Below are 21,506 nucleotides of genomic sequence, written 5' to 3' on the forward strand. Positions count from 1 at the left end.
CGGCCCAAAGAAATAGCAAAAAGACAAAAAAAAAAAAAAAAAAAAAAAAAATCAAAACAATGTGGAGTTCCCACTGTGGCGCAACAGGATCAGCAGCATCTTGGGAGCGCTGGGATGCAGGTTCAATCTCCTGCCCAACACAGTGGGTTAATAAGGACCTGGCATTGCTACAGCTGTGGCTTAGGTTCCAACTACAGCTCTTCTACAGTTTTCCAGATTCTTTATGCAAAAGTAAGCAAATACTGCCTATACCCTAGCAACACGCTGTTTTTCTGACACAAAAGGTAACATACTATATTCTTCTGTCTCATTTTCATTCAACAATGTATTCCAAACCAGTACGTGGAGAATTTCCTTAGGTGAGGTTTAGATAAGAATTAATACAATTCTTCATGAGTTTTTTTTTTTTCTAAACTCTTTGGCTCTTCATATTCTTCAGATTCGCTGAAACAGGAACTATTTTAACTACTGTTTAAAAACTACTTTGAAAAACAAAATAAACAGGAGGTGAAGTTCTAGGAACTGAAAAATGTGGTATCAAAAATGAACAGAAGAAATAGATGATCATTATACAACTACAGATGTGATAAATTCATTTGAGTAATAAAAATAAATAAATAAAATAAATTTAAAAAAAAAAAGAAATAGAAAGGAAATCCTAGGAAAGAGACCATGGTGGTGACCATGAGAATGAAAAGGAAGCGGCAGATATTTAATAATTAACATAGGAATGTACATGGGAAGGAAAACAGTGAACAAAATCAAAGATAACTCCTGCAGAACTAGGATTATGACAGTAGGAACTCTGTTAATTTAAACATTAGATTGGGAAAAGCTAAATTATCTGTAGAGTAAAGCCAGGAATGGAAGGGGGAAGGTGATAAATAAAGTGTTAGGCTGACTTTCAGGCCCTTACAATCTGTTCTAGCCAACTCTTCTGTTTCCCCACTATTCACTAGGTTCAGTTCCTTCTGGTCACATCTGTTAACTCAATGACTTTTCGTTAAACACAGGATATGCTTTTAATCCTCAAGGTTTTGGCTAAGGTTAGTTTCTTAGCTTTTTTAGAATATATTTCTTCTCCATCACTTGCCCAGTGAAATCTACTCATTTTTCAAGGTCCAGCGTCTTTGGAGCTTCTAACTCTTCTGTTCTTTTCCCCTTTCTGCTTTTCCCCCAATTTTCTTCCTCACTGGAAGAATTTATTACTCCCTGAAGTGTGTACTGACAGCACTTTATACACTTCTCCATAATAACCATGATCACACCACATTACTCTCTTTGGTTTACATATCACCTTCTAAAACTGCATATTCCCTAGATTGTGTCTAATTAATTGTTTAACCCTAGGACTCTCTCTAACCAGCACCTCGCTCATAACAAGTACTTGATAAAATATTTGTTGAATTTCTAAGCTAAAAACAAGATATACACAGATCAAGTCATCATCTTTAGAAGTTATGAAAGTAGATAAATGAACTTTTAGAAGTGAAAAATGTAAAGGATCAAGTCTTTAGTGATTTAATACACAAAATTAAGTACGCTAAATGCCATAACAGAATCTAATGTCTGTACTTACATAAATCAATGAAGAAACATGACCCACTGATTTTGAAGATACAGCCATTAGATTCATTTTGCTCTTCTTGATGTATTAACTTACCCATGGTTTAACTTCTAATGAGGAACAAAAATAGAATGTAAAAGCAAGTTATTTTGACTGCTAATGGTTAGCACTTCTTTTGGAGGTGATAGTAATATTCAAAACTGCATTGTGATTATGGTTGCATATTTCTGTGAATATACTAAAAATTACTAAATTATACACTTTAAATAAGTGAACTATATGGTATGTAAATTATATCTCAATAAAGAAGTTAAATAGAAATAACGTAGCATTTCAATATACTGATTGGGAGAGAGCCCCATGTAGGAGCGGAAGGAGTAAAGCAGAAATTTTCTAATCTGCAGAGGAGAACTAGCATCTGTTTATGTGTATGCATTTTACTTACAGCTATGGCTTTCAAATGTTTTTAAACAGAGTACCTTAGGACCCTCTTTCTCAAATCAAATCTTCTGCAGAATCCTAATCATAAAATAGATACAACTGACCCAATAAATGTCTCTAAAGAGCTGTAGGGTACCAGAGAACAGTGTTTAAAAACTAAGAAACTTAGACCACCTTATTTAGTTCCCCAGACAACATTATGAGCTAGGAATTATTAGTCTCATTTTAAAGATGAAGAAAAAGAAACAAAGAAACATAAATTTGTTCAAGGTTACCAGAGTAGTAGTAGTAGAGAGCTGAGATTCAAATCCAGGTCAGACTCCAATGTACACCACAGATAAAGAGTAGGGAAAATTACATTTTCCTCAAGAACAATTTATTGCTTCCTTTGTATGTGCTTTATGAAAGAAAGTACATTTGTCAATTAGTACATATTTGGTTTTTTGGTAATACACATAATTTATGTATATGTGATAAGAGGTTATTTTGTCTAGAGATATAGTAAGTCCTTTCTCAATTTCTTGAAATAAGGGAAAATACTATGATAAACAACTTCTGTCCAAAAGATTAATTATCCTTGTACAATACAGACTTAAAGGAGAACACAAATTGGAAAATAAGAGTTACATCAAATTAAAAATATAAAATAACAAGGTCAAGATAATAAACAGATTTTGTTAGCTTCAATAAACTTCAAGAATGAACAAGAAGGGAAAATTAGAGAAAAACAAAGGACTATGTATGGAATACATATCATATCTAGTGAATATAAACTCTGAGCCATGGATTTCTTAAACATCTCTTTAGAAGAGCTATGGGAAGAATCTGATTTTTAAAAAGTCCTAGCGTTTTTCGCCAAATTTCAGAGTTATCAGTGGACAATCAGGCTGATGTTTTTCATTTTTCAGTGCACTGCCTCAACATTTACATCAAATTAACCATATATATTATCCAACTAAATGTACTGAATTTTCATCTACCTATAACTGTGTTTATCACTTTGTCAATTTTAAATAAAGTATAAAGTGTTATGTGTGTGTGTGTGTGTGTGTGTGGCATTTTTCGACTGGCAACAGTCAATAGCCTACTGGGTTTGGAAGTTCCCACTGCAGCTCAGCAGGTTACAAACCCGACTAGTATCCATGAGGATGTGGGTTTGATACCTGGCCCTGCTCAGTGGGTTAAGGATCTGTTGTTGCCCTGATCTGCAATGCAGGTTGCAGATGCCACTTGGATCTGGCAAGGCTGTGGCTGTGGCATAGCAGCAGCTGCAGCTCCTATTTGACCCCCTAGCCTGGGAACTTCCATATGCCAAGGGTATGGGCCTAAAAAAAGAGAATGGGCCACAGACCCGAACAGACATTTTTATGAAGGAAGATACACATATGGCTAATAAGAGTATGAAAAGATGCTCCATATTATAAGATATCAAAAAATTCAAATTAAAATAAGACACTACTATATACCTACTAGATGACTAAAATCCAACACTGGCAACACCAGATGTGGAGCAAAAGGAACTCTCATTCGTTGCTGATGGAAATGTAAAATGGTATAGCCACTTTGGAAGACAGTTTGACAGTTGGCAGTTTTTTACAATTCTAAACATACTCTTGCTATATGATCCAGCAATCACATTCTCAGGTATTTACTGAAAGGAGCTGAAAATCTATGTCCACTCAAAACACATCACATGGGTGTTTACAGCAGTTTTATTCATAAATGCCAAAGGCTGAGAGCAACCAAGATGTCCCTCAATAGCTGAATAAATACACAAGCTATCGTACATCCAGACAAGGGAGTGTTGGTTAACAATAAAAAGAAATGAACTATTAAGTCATGAAAAGACATGGAAGGGTCTTAGGTGTATTTTACTAGGTAAAAGAAACTAATCTGAAAAGGCTACATATTGTATGATTCCAACTCTCTGACGTTCTGGGAGGTAACACTGTGAAGACAGTAAAAAGATCAGTGGTTGTCAGGGATTTGGGGGAAGGGAAGGAGGAATATATATGTGGAGCACAGAGAATTTTTAGAGCAGTTGAAACTATACAGTATGATATTGTAATGACAGATATGTCATTAAATGTTAGTCAAAACCCATAAAATGTACTGCACAAATGTGTACCCTAATGGAAACTACAGACTTTAGTTAGTAATAATGTATTAGCTTATCAATCATAACAAACATACCACATTAATGTATATGGGAAACTGGGGATGGATGGATGAGAGGATATATGGAAACTCTCTGTATTTTTCACTCATTTATCTGCAAAAATAAAACTGCCCTAAAAATATAAAGTTTATTAATTTAGAAAACAAAATCCCAGACAGACATGTATCTAATGGAAAAAAAAAGGGCGGGCCACATGTAAAGAGCGGGCCACCATCCTCATTACAGTTTTTGGTGGTTATCTTTTAAGGAACTATAGTATAGCAGACAGACTGTGAGATTTAAAAGTCAAAGCCAAAGTTCACTTTCAGGCTCTGGCAGTTGGTTTCAAGTATTCAGTACCTCTAAGATTCATTTTTCTCCATAGAATGAGGGAACATCTATTATGTCAAATTAACTGACATATAAGTGCACAAAAAAAGTTTGTTCTCTTTAAAAACAAAAACAAAAAAAATCACATATTCTTATTTTTCAGCCAAGGATTATGATCTGAGGATGCTATGTTTGATAACAAAGTATTTATGAAGTACAAAAGCACTCTGTAAGGCACTGTAGTAAAAACAAACTCATTTATATAGTATCTTAAAATGTCATTTTTAAGACACTCTAATACTCCTATAACAATCAGCGTGTGAATATTTTCACTGGATTAAAATACGAACCATCCACGGTTGGAGTTCCCGTCGTGGCGCAGTAGTTAACGAATCCAACTAGCAACCATGAGGTTGCGGGTTGGGTCCCTGCCCTTGCTCAGTGGGTTGACAATCTGGCGTTGCCATGAGCTGTGGTGTAGGTTGCAGACGCGGCTCGGATCCCGCGTTGCTGTGGCTCTGGCGTAGGCCGGTGGCTACAGCTCCGATTCGACCCCTAGCCTGGGAACCTCCATATGCCGTGGGAGCGGCCCAAGAAACAGCAAAAAGACAAAAAAAAAAAAAAAAAAAAAAAAAAAAAAAAGAACCATCTATGGAACTGTACATTGCAGGTAATCAATATGTATACAGGAAAGAAAGCAAAAATGGCACTATTAGAAGGAGTCAGGTGAAAGAACGCAAAATTCTTTAAGGCATTTCATTAGGTGAGACATTCTTGCTTCACCTGATAAAATGAACTGGACTGAAACTGAGTAACAATGATAAATGGCATGGTAAAAAGGTAGCAAGACAAGATACAAAACATTCCAGATCTGAGTTTCAACTCTGACATTAATTAGGGAGCATTTTAACATTTTTTGGAGATAAGAGAAAGGTATCTTAGTAACTTCACTGATTAACTGAAGAACATTTCACAAAATATGTTCTGTAGAATGCTATTTCTCAGATTGGTTATAATAAATAATCCCTAAAAGTGTTCCAAAGTCAAAGAGTTTGAGAAATACTATTTAAATAAGTTTTTAAAATGAACACATTACACTGCATTATGAACCTCCAAGAGGAGCATACAGTAAATTTACTTCTAGCCTTATTTGACCAAGGAAGAAACCTCACTAATTTGTGGAATCTACTAAGAAATCTGTCCTAAGGTTCCTTCTAGCTTGAAAGTCCTAAGTCCCAAAGGAGGTTCGCAAAGGACTCTAGGAAATGGAGTCCACAGGACTAAGGAATTAAGTGCTAAATTTGATTTTTTACTTCTACTCTGATTTACACATCCTAGATGATAATTTTTCTCCGTTCTGCTATTCTTGGTGTTATGATAAGGGACCGCAAATTCTGTAGAAATCAAAGTGTAAATGAATAAGTAAATGAAATTTGAGAAATTTTTAAAAATAAGCAATATATTTGACTGTTCATCACAATTCTGCTTAACTCTCTGCATTTAACCTTCTGCATATTCCTTTAAGGGAAAAAAAAAACTGTAAAAAGAGATCATTTGCAACAGATCAGTCAAAATCTAGACAGGGAATTCTGATTTATAGTACAGTAAATTTCTTCCCTCCTGTGATTAGCAGGGTAGGGATCAGTTAATCAAAGTCAGTTAATAAAAAGAATAAAAAAGGATCTGTGTTACACATTTTAACACTGCCTTTTAACTAAAGATCTAAAATGTCTGTTTGTCAATCTTGATGTAGATCCAAGAACTTTCCCTTGAGTACTGAGGTCCATTGTCTGAAATTTTTTTCTTTTCTTGCTTTTGCACACCTATCAGCAATCACCTTCTAGTTTGTCTCTTTGAAGTGAAATAAAGAAAATTATAGACATTTACAAAGCAATTTTAATTATTTTTTCAAGATTTTCCAATGTTTTACAGTCTTTTTACCTGATAAAAATTAAGTCATCATCTTTGAGTCTAACGCATGTAAATTAGTTTTATAGAAACAATCCTCTTTTTCTACTCATATAATTGACATAGATTGGAGTCAAATACAAATAACTCTTTGGTAAGCAAAAAATTCAACCTACTAAAATTCATACCAGCTGTCAACTGTCAGCATGTCAATAATGTGGCTAGCTACTTCTGTTTTATCAAGGGAATAAAGGGCATCAGTTAATGTAATGTGTTGACTAGTGGAGATGAGTTCAGTTTCTACTTTATTTTTCCCTAGGAAAGATAAAGAAGTTGAGCCAAAGAAAAAATAGTCTTCTGAAAGAGGGGTTGTAGTTAAAAGACAGTATTGCTACCATGGGCTAAGTTTTCTTTAGAATGTAGATCTAAGACAGTACATGTTTGCTTGATCAGATGCTTGCTATCTTTAGACCTAGTTCAAGACTTCTTAACTTTCTCTACAAGAAGAAGCAAAACAATAATGAAGATTCAGTACCAACGAAACCTTGATCCAAAATAGCTTACTAACAGCTTACACTTTGCCAGCTACCTTGGGATGGAGCATTCAATGAGAGTGCTTCCTCTCCAGTGTGAGCATTAGGGGAAAGAGCACCTGACACCATTTCTTTCTCTCATCTACTATGTCTTATATGCAGGTGACTTTTCCTTTTCTTAGGTTTCTGATGGTTAGAGAATATCTAATTCAGTGTGACTATGCAGGTGAGATACAATGATTAAAATACATTAAAATTTGTTTACAAATTATTTAAATAATCTTAGAATCCACCTAACAACCAGCAAGTACAGAAAAGTCTTAAAATATAGATTCAACAAATGAGGATTCAATAATTTAATCTATTAGATGAAAGTCAACTATCCAAGCCAATAAAATTCTTAGAACATCAATAAATTTACATGATAATATTTGCCAAATTTGTCACAAACTCCTGTGCTCCTTCTAACTTTCCACCAAAACATCAACTGCTGGACAATTACCAGGATGTCTAAAGAAGTTAATCTCTTCTAGTATTCTGCTTCAGAAAATGATCTAAGGAAATATATAAAGCATGCACTCCCCCAAATTAAATATCTAGGAATAAACCTGACCAAGGAGGTGGAATACTTCAACACTGAGAACTATAAAACATTAATCAAGGACATTAAAGAGGATTCAAAGAAATGGAAAGATTTCCCATGTTCCTGGATTGAAAGAATTAATATTGTTAAAATGGCATACTGGCCAAAGCAATCTACAGATTTAATGTGATCCTTATCAAATTACCTATGACATTTTTCATAGAACTAGAACAAGCAATCCAAAAATTTATATGGAACCATACAAAAACCAAAATTGTCAAAACAATCCTAAGGGAAAAAAGCAAAGCTGGAGGCATAACTCTCCCGGACTTCAGACAATATTACAAAGAAAGCTACAGTAATCAAGACAGTGTGGTACTGGCAAAAAACCAGATATATGGACCAATGGAATGGAATAGAGAACCCAGAAATAAAACCAGACACCTTTGGTCAATTAATCTTTGACAAAGGAGACAAGAATAAAAAAAAAAAAAAAAATGGGAAAAAGACAGTCTTTTTGGCAAGTAGTGCTAGCAAAACTGGCTAACTGCATGTAAATCAATGAAACTAGAACACACCACACACCATGCATAAAAATAAACTCTAAATGGCTTCAAGACTTAAACATAAGACAACACACCATAAAATTCCTAGATGAGAACAAAGGCAAAACATTCTCTGACATAAACTGTACAAATGTTTTCTTCAGTCAGTTTCCCAAGGCAATAGAAATAAAAATAAAAATTTAAAAATGGGGACCCAATCAAACTTATAAGCTTTTGCACAGCAAAGGAAACCATAAAAACAAAACCAAAAAGACATCCTACAGAATGAGAAAATAGTTGCAAACTATGCAACCAACAAGGGCTTAATCTCCAAAACATACAAACAATTCATACAACTCCACAGAAAACAAACAAACAAGCAAACAAAAAAACAACCTAATTGAAAAATGGGCAGAAGACCTGAATAGACATTTCTCCAAAGAAGATATATGGATGGCTAGTAGGCACATGAAAAGATGCTCAACATCACTACTTATCAGAGAAACGTAAATCAAAACTACAATGAGCTACCACCTCACCCCAGTCAGAATGGCCATCACTAATAAGTCTACAAATAACAAATGCTGGAAAAGGTGTGGAGAAAAGGGAACCCTCCTACTCTGCTGGCAATGTGAATTGGTACAACCACAATGGAAAACAGTAAGGAGGTTCCTCAGAAAAATAAATACAGACTACCATATGATCTGCCAATCCTACTTCTAGGAATATATCCAGACAAAACTACAATTCAAAAAGATACATAATCCCCTATGTTCACAGCAGCACCATTCATAATAGCCACAACATGGAAACAACCTAAATGTCCAGCTACGGATGAACTGATTAAGAAGATGTGGTACATATACACAACAGAATACTACTTGGCCATAATAAAGAAAGAAATAATGCCATCTGCGGTAACATGGATGCAACTAGAGATTCTTACTCTAAGTCAATTAAGTCAGAAAGAGAAAGACAAATACCATATGACATAGCTTATATGTGGAACCTAAAATATGGCACTAATGAAACTCTTTACAGAACAGAAACAGACTAGAGACATGGAGAACAGACCTGTGGTTGCCAAGGAGAGAGGGGGAGGGAATGGGATGGACTGGGAGTTTGGGGTTAGTATATGCAAACTATTACATCTAGAATGGCTAAACAATGAGGTCCTACTGTATAGCACAGGGAACTATATCTAATCTCTTATTATGGAACATAATGGAATATGGGGAAAAGAATATATATATTCTTTGCTATACAGCAGAAATTGGCACAACATTGTAAATAGCTATACTTTAAAAAAAGGAAAAAAAAAGACAGAAAAAAAGGGAAATGTAAGCAGCTATAATCTAATAAACATCCCAAAATAAGAAATACGCAAAAGTGCAATAAAGACAAATACTAGGAGAAGGGTTCTAAGATCTCTGCATAAAAAGTCATATTATTCTGGCTAATAATAATAATAAACATTTACTCCTTAGTTGAATAAATGTTTACGAAGAAGTGATGGTCACCAAATTTTAGTAAAAATAATAAGAGATACTGCAGAAAAATACTTCTTTATTGACATTACAGTCAGAGGCATACTGTATGACAGTAATGGCGTACATAAACATGCCACTTAAAAGTAAATATTTTAAAGTTGGAAATGTAATAATTATGAAAAACTGTAAGAACAAATTTTATAATTAGGAGTAATGAGAAAAACTGGAACCAAGAGCATTTACGGAGTACAACTTTAAAAAGATAGTCCATATTAAAACAGGACTCTGCACAGAAACAAACTTCAATTTTTCTATACTAATAGAATTTCTTCTGTTAGGATAACTCAGAGTATGTGGTTTATTAAATACAACTATAATTTACATGTAAATATTTTAAATAAATATGCTTATCTATGACTGAAAAAAAAAAAGCCTTCTGATATTAATTGGGTTTCCTAGAATGACCCAATGAGGAATACTGTGTCCTACACATATTATTTTCCCTCTGCAAGTTTATATAATGTCCTTTGAAGATGCTTTATATCAGATTCGATCAGGAAAATGGTTCTTCCTTGAGTTACAGCAAAACAATTATTCCAAAATAAGTAGCTTTTACATACAACTACTTAACAACTTGAACAACAAAGTAGTTTCTTAAGATGAAGGACCATTAGCAGCCCTGAAGAAACAAGTTATTTGAAGAGAGCCAAGCGACCAGGTCTTAAAGCAGAATTTTTGGGTGAGGCATGGTGGCATCCATTAGGACAAACTGACTCTGAAAAACTCATATAAAATCATTAGTGTAAAATTATAAATAAGTATCACAGAAAACTTCATAGGTAAATTTTGCCTTAAAAAACACCATTTTTCACCTAGATAGGTGTAATGGCCATTTTCCAGTTCTCCATTTACTTCTAGAACTCACCCATCCTTTACATCTTCAGGCCATTCTCTAGTTAAAACATAAGTCAGATCATGGCATTAACCTCCAGTGACTTCCCATTACACTTAAATCCCTATTTCTCTTGATCCCATAGTCTATCACTCTTTCTCTCCTCACTGTTAAGTACATTAGTCTTCTTCTAGGTCCTGCAAAACACTAAATTTGTTCCTGTCTTACGTCCTTGGCAGCTTTATTAGTCCCTCTGCTTTAAATGCTTGGGCCCTGAGACTTTCACTAACAGGCTCTTTACTGTGATTCAGGTCTCAACTTAATCATCACCTCATCAAAGGTGATTTCCTTTGATGGTGATTTCACTCACTCTAGAACAGCTCTCTAAGCCCTTATCACTTCACATCACCCCATTAGCCTGTTTTCACATCATCTAAAAGCCAGACATGACCCTGTTTTCTAATTTGCTTACTTTGTTTACTGTCACTATAGTATTAGCTCCAAGAGAACTTTTCTGTCTTGTTTACTATAGAACTCTTGGGCCCAGCACAATACCCACAGAGCCACTAATAATACATAATTAAATAAATAAATACTTTAACCAGAATTTTCTCAAACCATAAGCTCTGGTCTCTGACCTAGAATATATTCATATAAATTTGTGGCAGAATAATGTATAAAGTTTTATGAATTAAGATGAAAACTGTGAACTTTCCAAAGGTACAGTAATTAGTTACTTTGGGTTACACAATTCAGTTTGGAAGTGGAGCTATGCTTGGTACTTTCCTGGTTTTATAGTTGCAAGAACTGAGGTCAGAAAGTAAAATATAAGAATTAACAAACTTGGAGTTCCCATCATGGTGCAGCGGAAACGAATCTGACTAGGAACCATGAGGTTGCGGGTTCGATCCCTGACCTTGCTCAGTGGGTTAAGGATCCAGGGTTGCTGTGAGCTGTGGTATAGGTCACAGATGCGGCTTAGATCTGGCATTGCTGTGGCTGTGGTGTAGGCCAGCAGCTACAGCTCCAAACTGACCCCTAGCCTGGGAAACTCCATATGCCACAGGTGCGGCCCCCAAAAAGACCAAAAAAAAAAAAAAAAAAAAAAAAGAATTAACAAACTTTTAATAATAAAAAAAAACTAAATGCTAAAAAAAAACCCCCACAGAATTGTTTCAATTTCAAATCACTCGAAGGACTATTAACAGCTATCATAAACAATCAGCATGTACTCAAAAAATATTTGTTTAATATACCATGAGATCTTGATTGCATAATTAATTTTAGCTGATGTAAACTAGAACCTATATTTTGTTTTAATGCAATAAATTTTTGTTTAATGTTTTATATTAGGTTCACAGTCTTCATATTTAGCCTTGTAAGCTAAGCCTTTACTCTCCTACTGAAAGAAATTCTCAATATACCTCTCTGCTGCATTTCACTGGTTATATATATTATCTCCACAGGAGACAAGACTTTTTCAACTTCACAGAGATGCTACATGTGAGGGTGAAACTAACAACAGCAGAAATCATGTACAGACTGTACTATTATGTTTCTATTTCTATAGGTATATGAATATAGCAAGCACCAATATCAAGATGTAGAACAGAAAAAAATCAGGTTGTCACCTCAGAAATTATGCAGGTTGAAATTCTATACAGTATAATGTTCATTATCTATATTAGCTCCTTTATAAGTCATTTTAAATCATTTAAAAAAAGTTTAGGAATTCCCGTTGTGGCACAATGGGAACGAACCTGACTAGCATCCCTAAAGATGTGGGTTTGATCCCTGGCCTCACTCAGTGGGTCAAGGATCCGGCATTGCAGTGAGCTGTGGTGTAATTTGCAGAAGTGGCTTGGATCTGGTGTTGCTGTGGCTGTGGCCGGCAGCTGTAGCTGATTGGACCCCTTGCCTGGGAATTTCCAAATGCCACGGGGTAAAGCCCTAAAAAAATAAAAAATAATGATAATAAAGTTTAATCCCCTTTTCCATAAATCCAAGTTGTTATTGACACCTTGACAGGCAGCAAGCATATTCAGTTTCTTTACACTGCTTTTTCAAATGTATCATCTCAAATGGAAAGCAGGGGGTCAGTAATAACCACGTTCTGGCATAATGTCACTCTGTCATTGGAATTCAGTTCCATGTCCAGAAAATAAATGATAGTATAATACTGAAGAATGGATTAAATCAAGCCAATACACATTAATCATCAATAGTTGTGAGAAAATGAACTATAATTACGTATACAGAAAATCCAATGCATTTGTTTCAAAATTACAGTTTAGCAGGAGACAGAAGCTGTAATGCTAAACAGACTAATCTAAACCTAAAAAGTTCAGAACCAAGTTACATCATGAAGCGATGTTATTAATAGATATTTTAGAAAGTACTATAGTAAAAGGTGTGTCTAAATCTGTATTACTGACGTTTACATACAGGTCTACTGTTAACAAAGTAATTATGTGTAGAGGCAGTTCTGAGGCAGTAAAACAATAAAAATACCACAGATGCTAACTTCTCTTTATTGGAATGTGTGATCTTGGACAAATCACTAATCTTCCTAAACTGGTTTTCTTATATGCAACAACGAAGGTAATAATGCTGCCTTTGATAATGAGATCTCATAACATTATAGTGAGGGCTCAACAAGATAATGAATATGAAAGAATCTTAAAAGTCTAAAACCCTACAAAAACAGTAGTTATATTGTGGGGAGGGAAAAGTTAGATTTACCTTTATATGTTCTAAAACAGCAGTGGCAACATTTGTATGGAGATCAATAAGTCTTTTTTTTTCAAGAAGTTCTGGCAAAGAACTACAAGTATCAAAAAATTAAAAGTTAAACATTAAATTAGCTAAGGAGATAACATAAATTTTAATAAAACCCACACATGTCTGTTTCCTATGATGAAACTTGGAATAGTAAAACAGGGACAAAATGACATGTTAAACTACCAACTAAATTTAATCTCTAAGCTTGAACACATACAATATTTACCACTTTAATACAACTGAAGTGCTTCTTATTTTGAAATAATCTGCCTTCCAAATATCATTATTCCACCTAATACAAGTGAAGTGCTTCTTATTTTGAAATAATTTGCCTTCCAAATATCATTATTTCACCATTTCACTTTCTGATTCCAAAATTTGGAGGTTTAGAATAAAATCAGATTAATGGAAAAATTTTAGCTATATTTCTATAAAGCACGAAATGTTCTCTCCCTGATGACATGTAAAGTATCACAAAGATACTGCTTAAATTTTAGCTAATTAAGTAATAGAAGTAATAATCAAATTAACAATAACTCTCATTACTGTATTACTTATATTATCTTGTTGGCAAAATTATTCCCATTACACAATTCTAACTAGTAAAAGAAACAAATGATCTGCTATATAAAGGAGAGAACTGAAATCAGCTTGAACATGTTAAAAACACATTTAGTTCTTTAGCTTTAAAGGTATATGCCATAACTATTATTTCCTATCATGAAAAACACTAACCAAGTTTTTAATCTGAAAAATAAATCTTATCAACAGAAAGACTTCAAAGAGGATATATATACTGCTTACTTACCTAACAGCTGATGTTAGCTTAGCAGTATTGTCAGAAAGCATACTTATGGCGCCTTCATCTTCCCCTTCTAGTCCCTGGGAAGAGGAAAAAAAAAAAAAAGGTACCAATAACTACCCAGAAACCTCAAGCCCAAGCATAAAATCTATATAATTTTAATAAACAGATAAGAGTTAGGCCACCCAGAATAATAATAATTCTAAGGAGCAAGCATCTGCATTTTTGACAGTTATAGAAAAGTTCTAGTCACCATCAAGTTAATGAGTGGTTTGATGATTAAAATAAGGATCAGCTGGCATTTTCAGATAAATAAGCCCAGAGACTTGTCACAGGTCACACAATAATAAACAGTAGAGCTGAAATTTGAAGTTAGATCAAAGTATAGGAAAACAAAGAGCACTGGAACATATATCTCTAAAATAAAGTCATATTACTTTTTCAAATCATAAATTCATATTATTCCTTTAAAAATGTTTGCTATCTGCACAGAACTTCCATTTCTTTTTTTAAAAAAAAGATCTTTTATATACATTGAGAATATTTTTGTTATTATTAAAGCAATGAAGAGCCTTGAATTTTTGTAAGGAAAAAAAAAGTTAATCTTTCTCCCTCTAGATGTCCTTTTGCTTCCCTATATTTTCTAGAAAGCAAACAGAATCCTACCATAATGCTTTTAAGTCGCTTAACTTCATCTTCCTGTGCTCTGTAAGATTCCAGTTCTTGCTGAACTGATTCTGCTACTTCTGGAAATGGACTGAAACAGAGGAACTGAGTATGAGATTAAAAAATTTATTTTTGTGTGAATTTTGAAATACATACAATGAGGATTTATTATTATTTTAAAGGTACTTTTTTGGATTTAAACACATACATAATAAATATAACTATCATTATATCACTAACTTGTGATATCTTTAAAATGTATATCATAATGCTTATATATGTAAACAAATTTAAATTTTATTTCCTTTCTTTTCATTACTCTATTTTCTCTTCCCCTAAAAACTATTTGGGAAAAAAATACATTTAGACTGAAAAACAAAAGAAGAGAAGCCATGGCATATTAAACATTAATTTAATATTACCACCCAAATGAACATATAGTGTCAAAGTACAACTACAAAGATGCATTAAAAATATCATATGCAAATATCTGTGGAAAAAAACTTTTATTTCTGTAAATTTGGTATCTAGAATACCACTGGTTAAAAACAACATAAGCTACAGTTTTGCTGCTGCAGGCCTGATAATCTTCCCAGCCAGGGCAGTTTAGCAGTGATTTCCACAGATTTCATATATAACTGATCTGTAATCATTGAGAAGCTCAAGTAGAAAGTGTCACGCAGCATTAATCTTGAATAATTCTTGATGAATGTCTGTTTACCATGAAATGGTTCCTAAGTATTTTCATTTACAGCCTTAGGGGAGGCCAGAAGCTTTTTCTCTTTCAGGAAAGAAACGGTCATGTCTCACCAGCAATGAAACAAAAACCTCTCCCCTTCCTCCATCCTGACACTTCCTAACACTCCCTCCTAATGATCAGCACAGAAAGGACAGAAGTTCCTGAAAGGACTTTGAGAAACAGAATCCAGTTTTACCTAACAACTGCAGGCCCTAACCCCAGGTCCAGCAGAATCTGTTGGAACAACATACCTTAGAGTGCAAACAGCAGTGAGCCTGGGCTGGCTGAATTAAACAATCCTTAAAATCTTCAGTACCTTTAGGTCTCAGAGCTAACAGACAATAACAACTGCTTAAATTTACTGAGTGCTTATGTATGCCAAGCACTATGCTAAGACTCTGTCTCTATGGTCTCATTTAATTTTGATCACAATCTTGGTGAGGTACATACACATTACTGATAATTAAGACCAGGGATTTTGGAATCTGCCAGAACTGGGTTTTACCCCTGGTTTTACCAATGAAAGCTGGATGATTTGGGGCAAGTTACTTATTTATATTATGTCAAGCTTGAAAACAACCTTCTGAAACAGGACAACAGAATTATCATTCCACATTTTACTGATAAGGACATTAAGTCACTTGTTAACTCTATGCTTGTCTCCCAGTGTCTATTACCACATCACTACTGTAGCATGATATTCAGAGTGAGGGCTATTGAGGAGGGCTATTCCCACTTACCAAATAAAAAAAAATTAAAGTTTTTACTATTTAACTGACCTCTTACTTTGTTCCTAACCATAAGGAACAATGTTTCTTAAAGAAAATGTTCAAAATTTCCATATTTGAATAAAGAAGCTGTTTTATTAATGCTTTTTTTTTTCTATTGGGGAATCCTGCATCCTTCATAAACACTGTAAATTCCTATACTTTACCATTCTAAAAGGAAATGTAGACTATGCAATTGCAAAGAAAGAAAATAATTTAAAATAAAGTTAATTATAACAGTACCCAAAATTTCTATAGTCAGAGAAAAGAAGATAGTGACTTCTCACTGTAGAGTAACCAAAATTCTTTGTTATAGCAACGTAATTTTCCAGTATTAAAGTCTATATTTTACTTCTCTTTAAACATTAATGAGACCGAAAAGAACAGCCATGTCAAGGACATAGACATAAATGTATAGATACAGTAACAGCTGAAATAGTGAAAAAAATTATTATTAACATGGTATTTCCATAATTGTTGATGAGCAATATTCTTTTTTTCTCAGAGGAATTATTTTTGTTTGTTTAGAATGATTTTTCTAGCCATAACTGGATAACTTTTTGTTTTTAATGGCCATACCTGCGGCACATAGAAGCTGCAGACCAGGGGTTAAATCCAAACTATACCTTCGACCTCTGCTGCAGCTGCTGCAATGCCAGATCCTTTAACCCGCTGCGCCGGGCCAGGGATAGAACCCCTGCCTCTGCAGCGACCTGAGCCACTGTAGTCTGATTCTTAACCCACTATGCTACAGCAGGAGCTCTAATAGATAATTTTATGGCAGTTATTGAGCTCATGAAGTACCCTCAATTTTAAAGGGACAAAGCCATAAACGGGATCTGTACATTTGCTTATAATAAATTACATGGTAAACTGCTACAAATTTTTTCACCTATTATTTCTAATGTACACTGAAGAAATCTGGTTCTCATGCTTAGGTATTTCCTCCACAGATATGAGTTCTTGTTGTAGCTCAGCAGAAATGAACGTGACTAGCAGGTTCCATCCCTGCCCTTACTCAGTGGGTTAAGAATCTAGTGTTTTGTCGTGAGCTGTGGTACAGGTCGCAGATGAGGCCTGAATTTGATGTTGCTGTGGCTATGGTATAGGTAAGCAGCTACAGCTCTGATATGACCCCTAGCCTGGGAACCTTCATATGCCACAGGTGCAGCCCTAAAAAAAAAAAAAGCAAAAAATAAATTTAAAATTAAATAAAAATAAAAATAAAATAAAATTTGCATGAAGGCAAACATGGAACAAAAAGGGAAAATCACAACCTGATGTCTCCCTACCTCAAAAACTAATTTTAAGACAAAAATAGTGCTACAGAGGGTGAATGGGGATAGAATGGAAATTTAGAAAGACTGCCTATAAATTGTCAAAATTATATGGTATGAATTTTGAAGAGGGAAACAAAACAACAAAAACAACATAGAAACTAGGAAATGAATAACAGAGACACAGGTCCATAGACTATTTAATTATAGTTCTTATTCATTGTGTAAGATATACTCCCATGGCCTGTTTAGATTTTTTTTAATTCAAACTCATTAAGTCAGATGACATCTTCATTTCTTTTAACGGGGTGAATCTTTCACTTATTAATGTTTTTCTTACCTTCCTTTATGTTTCTGCCAAAATTTATCAACTGGAGTTAAATCATAAGACTTCTTGTTTTTTCTCTTTGGTCTAGCACCAGCTGGAGAAGTCTCTGTTCCTGAAGACTCTTCCAAATTAACTCTGTTTAAATGGAAGTCCTAGGAAAAAGTAATCCCGTTTTAAATAACAGTTTTCCGAAATTAAGAACCATAATATTTCCTACAAGAAAAAAAACATAGATTCTTGCTGCCTTTTCTACTATTTCTAAGGACATAATACAAATCTGAAATTTAAAAAAACCTTCCAATGTTTGTTACATAAAGGTACTTTTAATTATTTATGTATTTTTAATTAAATAAGTAGATGCATATGATACCAAATTCAAAATATGCATAAAACCATGTTAAGGTTCTTGTATATCCTTTTAGAAAAATATTTTTGCATGTCAGCAGACACATATCCTTCAAATTCGAAAGAATAGGACTACATTATACATACTTTGTATTTTTACTTTTCTCATTTAATGATGTACTTAGAGACTTCCTCTATCTTACATGTACATCTACCTCATTTTTATCACAGCTACACAGTAGGCCAATATTTGGCTGTATTTATTTGACCAAGTCTCTTGATGCCTAGTTGTTTCCAGTAACAAACACAATGTTAAACGTAATTTTTAAACTCTTAGAGAGTCTTTAACACTCTGATTTGTTACTTGATGGACTGCACTAAAAAACTGCAACAGAAACTACAATAATAATAACACTTCTTTTCATATAAATTTTAAAAGGTAGTCAGACCAATAGGTACTAAACTTTTTTGCCTAGATGTAAGTTTACTCATGTGAGGCTTGATTTTTTTCCCTTTCTCAAAAAAATGTATGAAAAACAAGATAAAAGTGAGTTATCTTTTTAAATTTTTCTATTATAGTTGATTTACAATGTTCTATCAATTTCTGCTCTGCAGCAAAGTGGCCCAGTTACACACACACACACACACACACACATACTCTTCTTCTCAGAGTTATCTTTTCTTTAATCTCCCCTTGATAAAAAAAAGGTCATTAATACTGAGTTTGGATCCTTAAACATACCCTGAAACTTTCTCAAATCCTTTACAAAAGCTTACTTCCTTGCGCTTTTCCCCTAAAACAAAAGAGTGCAAAATATATAGATGTCTGAGAGTATTAAGTCTATTGACAAAGAGTACACTACATTATATTTCAACCTGTTAATATTATGTCTTTCCTACAGACTCCTTATATTATCATAGGATAAACATACTATAACCCTATTTAATTTCTTTTCCCATCCCATATCTCAAGCTCACCTTTGCACAACAAATTATCCATGTGGGAAGAAAGTACAATAAAAAGATAGCAACAACTACATTTTTTGTTTTTAAAAATTATCTAACAAAACAAAGATACTGAAGAAGAGAAACATTTTTAAATAGTTATGCTTTATTAACTATAATTTCTAGTGAAGTACTATTTCCATGATGATGACACAGTTCATCCAAATAAAAGTAACTTGTTTGCAAAATTACTGCTCTAAAAATAGGAGAACATAATATTACGAAAGTATGGGTGGAACACTTAAAAGCACAAAATGATAAAGGAATAAAAGATGTTAAGAGTTTTGAGAAATAATGTAATAGCAGCAAGAATATTCCCATTGTTTGCATAATAGCCAGGCAAATAAAGAAAAGTAACTTCAGTCTTGAAAATTGGGAAATCAAGACATTCTGTGCTGTACTCGTTCTTGTTAAAGAAACTGAACATTTATACACAAAACAAAAGAATTAGTTTTAACATGGCAGAGTCTAAGATTATTTCCACTGGTGTTCACACTTTCCTGACTTAGAAAACTGGACAACAGTATGCCATTACCAGATATAAATAAATCCCAAAGGGAGGAGCTAAAAAGATGGCTATAAGTCTTCAGAAGTCCTGTTTCCTTTCACAGGTTAAAGCAGATCGGTAGAGGCAGACAGAGCTACTGTTAACAAAATTACATTTGTGTAGTATAGGTGACACCTATTTATGCAGAGCTAAGATTTATATTCGCATGAGATAAAAGCCAAGTAAAGTACAAGTAACTTAGCAAGGAATTGAGACCAATCTAATTAAGTCTCTAAATCTATCAGTTTACAGGAAATTCTGGGGAAAAGGGAAATATGTCAAATTGTACCCAACAAGGAATCCACCAAATGCAAAAATGTCATATATCTTTAAGAAAATGAGTGCTTCTAAGATGTTCTAATAACCTTTTAAAAGTATACATTAACTTGGAAATGACTTCCTTTTTTGCCTTAGTGTCAAGAAAAAAATAAACTTTATTAAAATTTTTATGTGTATCAGTATAAATTCTGACTTAATGTTTTAAATAGTCAGAGTCAGTAGCAGAGGGCCAATGGCACAAAAAGGGCACCTAAAATTTGAAAGAACAAAAGACAACTAAAGGACAAGACACTGCCCAAAACAAAATAATTTCCATCCCTTTGCTTAAAACCAATCACTGCAGTCTAACAATCAAATCTACCCCTCCTGCAACCAAGACACAATAAAAAGGAATCATGATTTCCTAAATATTTTCTTTAAATAATGATTTTACTTCTCACATCCTGATAAAAGTAAGGAGACACTGCAAAAATTTTCATCAGAAGAGTGTTATTTCCCATGTTAAACAACAACAATCACCTTTCTGACACAGTAGTTTCCAAGGTCTGATATATAAATATTATCAAGGTTCTGGATTTTCAGGCAAAGATATATAATATAAAAAGCAACCTCTAATTTCAAGTTAATAGTTCCCATCTAGAACATTTACTCCATCTTGTGGAGGTAAAGAGTATAATTAGTAAAGGATTTTAAAAGCTTAGAAGAAACTTCAAAAACAGCACTTGTACAATCAATAGAAAATGCCTTCTTTACAATTGGTTATGCTATCTTGGTTGTAGTTTTTTCACATATAGAAACTATATTAAAATTAATGAACAGGATTAAGTCAATATAAGTTGTGTAGGTTAGTAAAACCAATCCTTTAAAAGAGACTTTTCATAGGACCTAAGTATTCTAATAAGAATGTCACTGAGAAGAGACTGCTTAAAGAGAACCTAGCCTAAGAAAGTTAGAGATGTGCACTGCACTTTTGTAACAAAAAATTTAAAAAAATGATAACCCAAATGTCCACAGGAATCCACCATTCTAAACTCCGTATGTTCCATTTACCTTGTATCCCACTGACTAGCACAGTGTCTGGCACAGAAGAGGCACTTAATATTTGTTAAACTGTATTCCTTGGAAATACATGGTTTCCAACTTTTTATTCTGTGAGGATTAGTACAAAGTCCCAAAACCCCTTCCATATTCTTTTATCGTCTTGTATTTTTAAAAGGATATTCTAACTTTAAAGAGTAGGAAATAAAAATTAGTATATTATACCTTACAAGGATACTAAAAGGTAAAGCACTAAAAAAAACTACTATAAAGATCAGTCTAAAAACTCATTTCATATTCTTTAGTATTCTAATTTTACTCTGGAAGAGTTAAAACCTCAAAAACAGTATTAACCTTGTCTAGTTTTGGGGAATGTCTGCTCTAAATTGTTTCCAAATTTATCTTCTGACAATGGGGACTCAGCATGTTCCTTTATATTGCAATTACCTGTATATATGTCCTATCTCCTGTACTCAAAGTGTATT

At 33.7% G+C, this 21,506-nt stretch overlaps 1 protein-coding gene across 7 annotated transcripts in view; it reads right to left on the reverse strand.

Annotated features, from left to right (window-relative positions):
* Positions 1-21,506, reverse strand: part of SCFD1 (sec1 family domain containing 1) — a 156,477-nt gene that overhangs the window by 103,755 nt on the left and 31,216 nt on the right. For all 7 annotated transcript variants that reach the window (XM_021099902.1, XM_021099900.1, XM_021099904.1 and 4 more), the window contains 4 exons: positions 17,820-17,959; positions 14,697-14,787; positions 14,037-14,110; positions 13,190-13,271 (listed from right to left, as the gene is read on the reverse strand). In XM_021099902.1, the coding sequence (XP_020955561.1) occupies positions 13,190-13,271; positions 14,037-14,110; positions 14,697-14,787; positions 17,820-17,959 (387 nt within the window). The remainder of the gene's footprint in view (positions 1-13,189; positions 13,272-14,036; positions 14,111-14,696; positions 14,788-17,819; positions 17,960-21,506) is intronic.

The sequence above is a fragment of the Sus scrofa genome, chromosome 7 (genome assembly GCF_000003025.6).
Source record: "Sus scrofa isolate TJ Tabasco breed Duroc chromosome 7, Sscrofa11.1, whole genome shotgun sequence".
Taxonomy (NCBI): Eukaryota; Metazoa; Chordata; class Mammalia; order Artiodactyla; family Suidae; genus Sus; species Sus scrofa.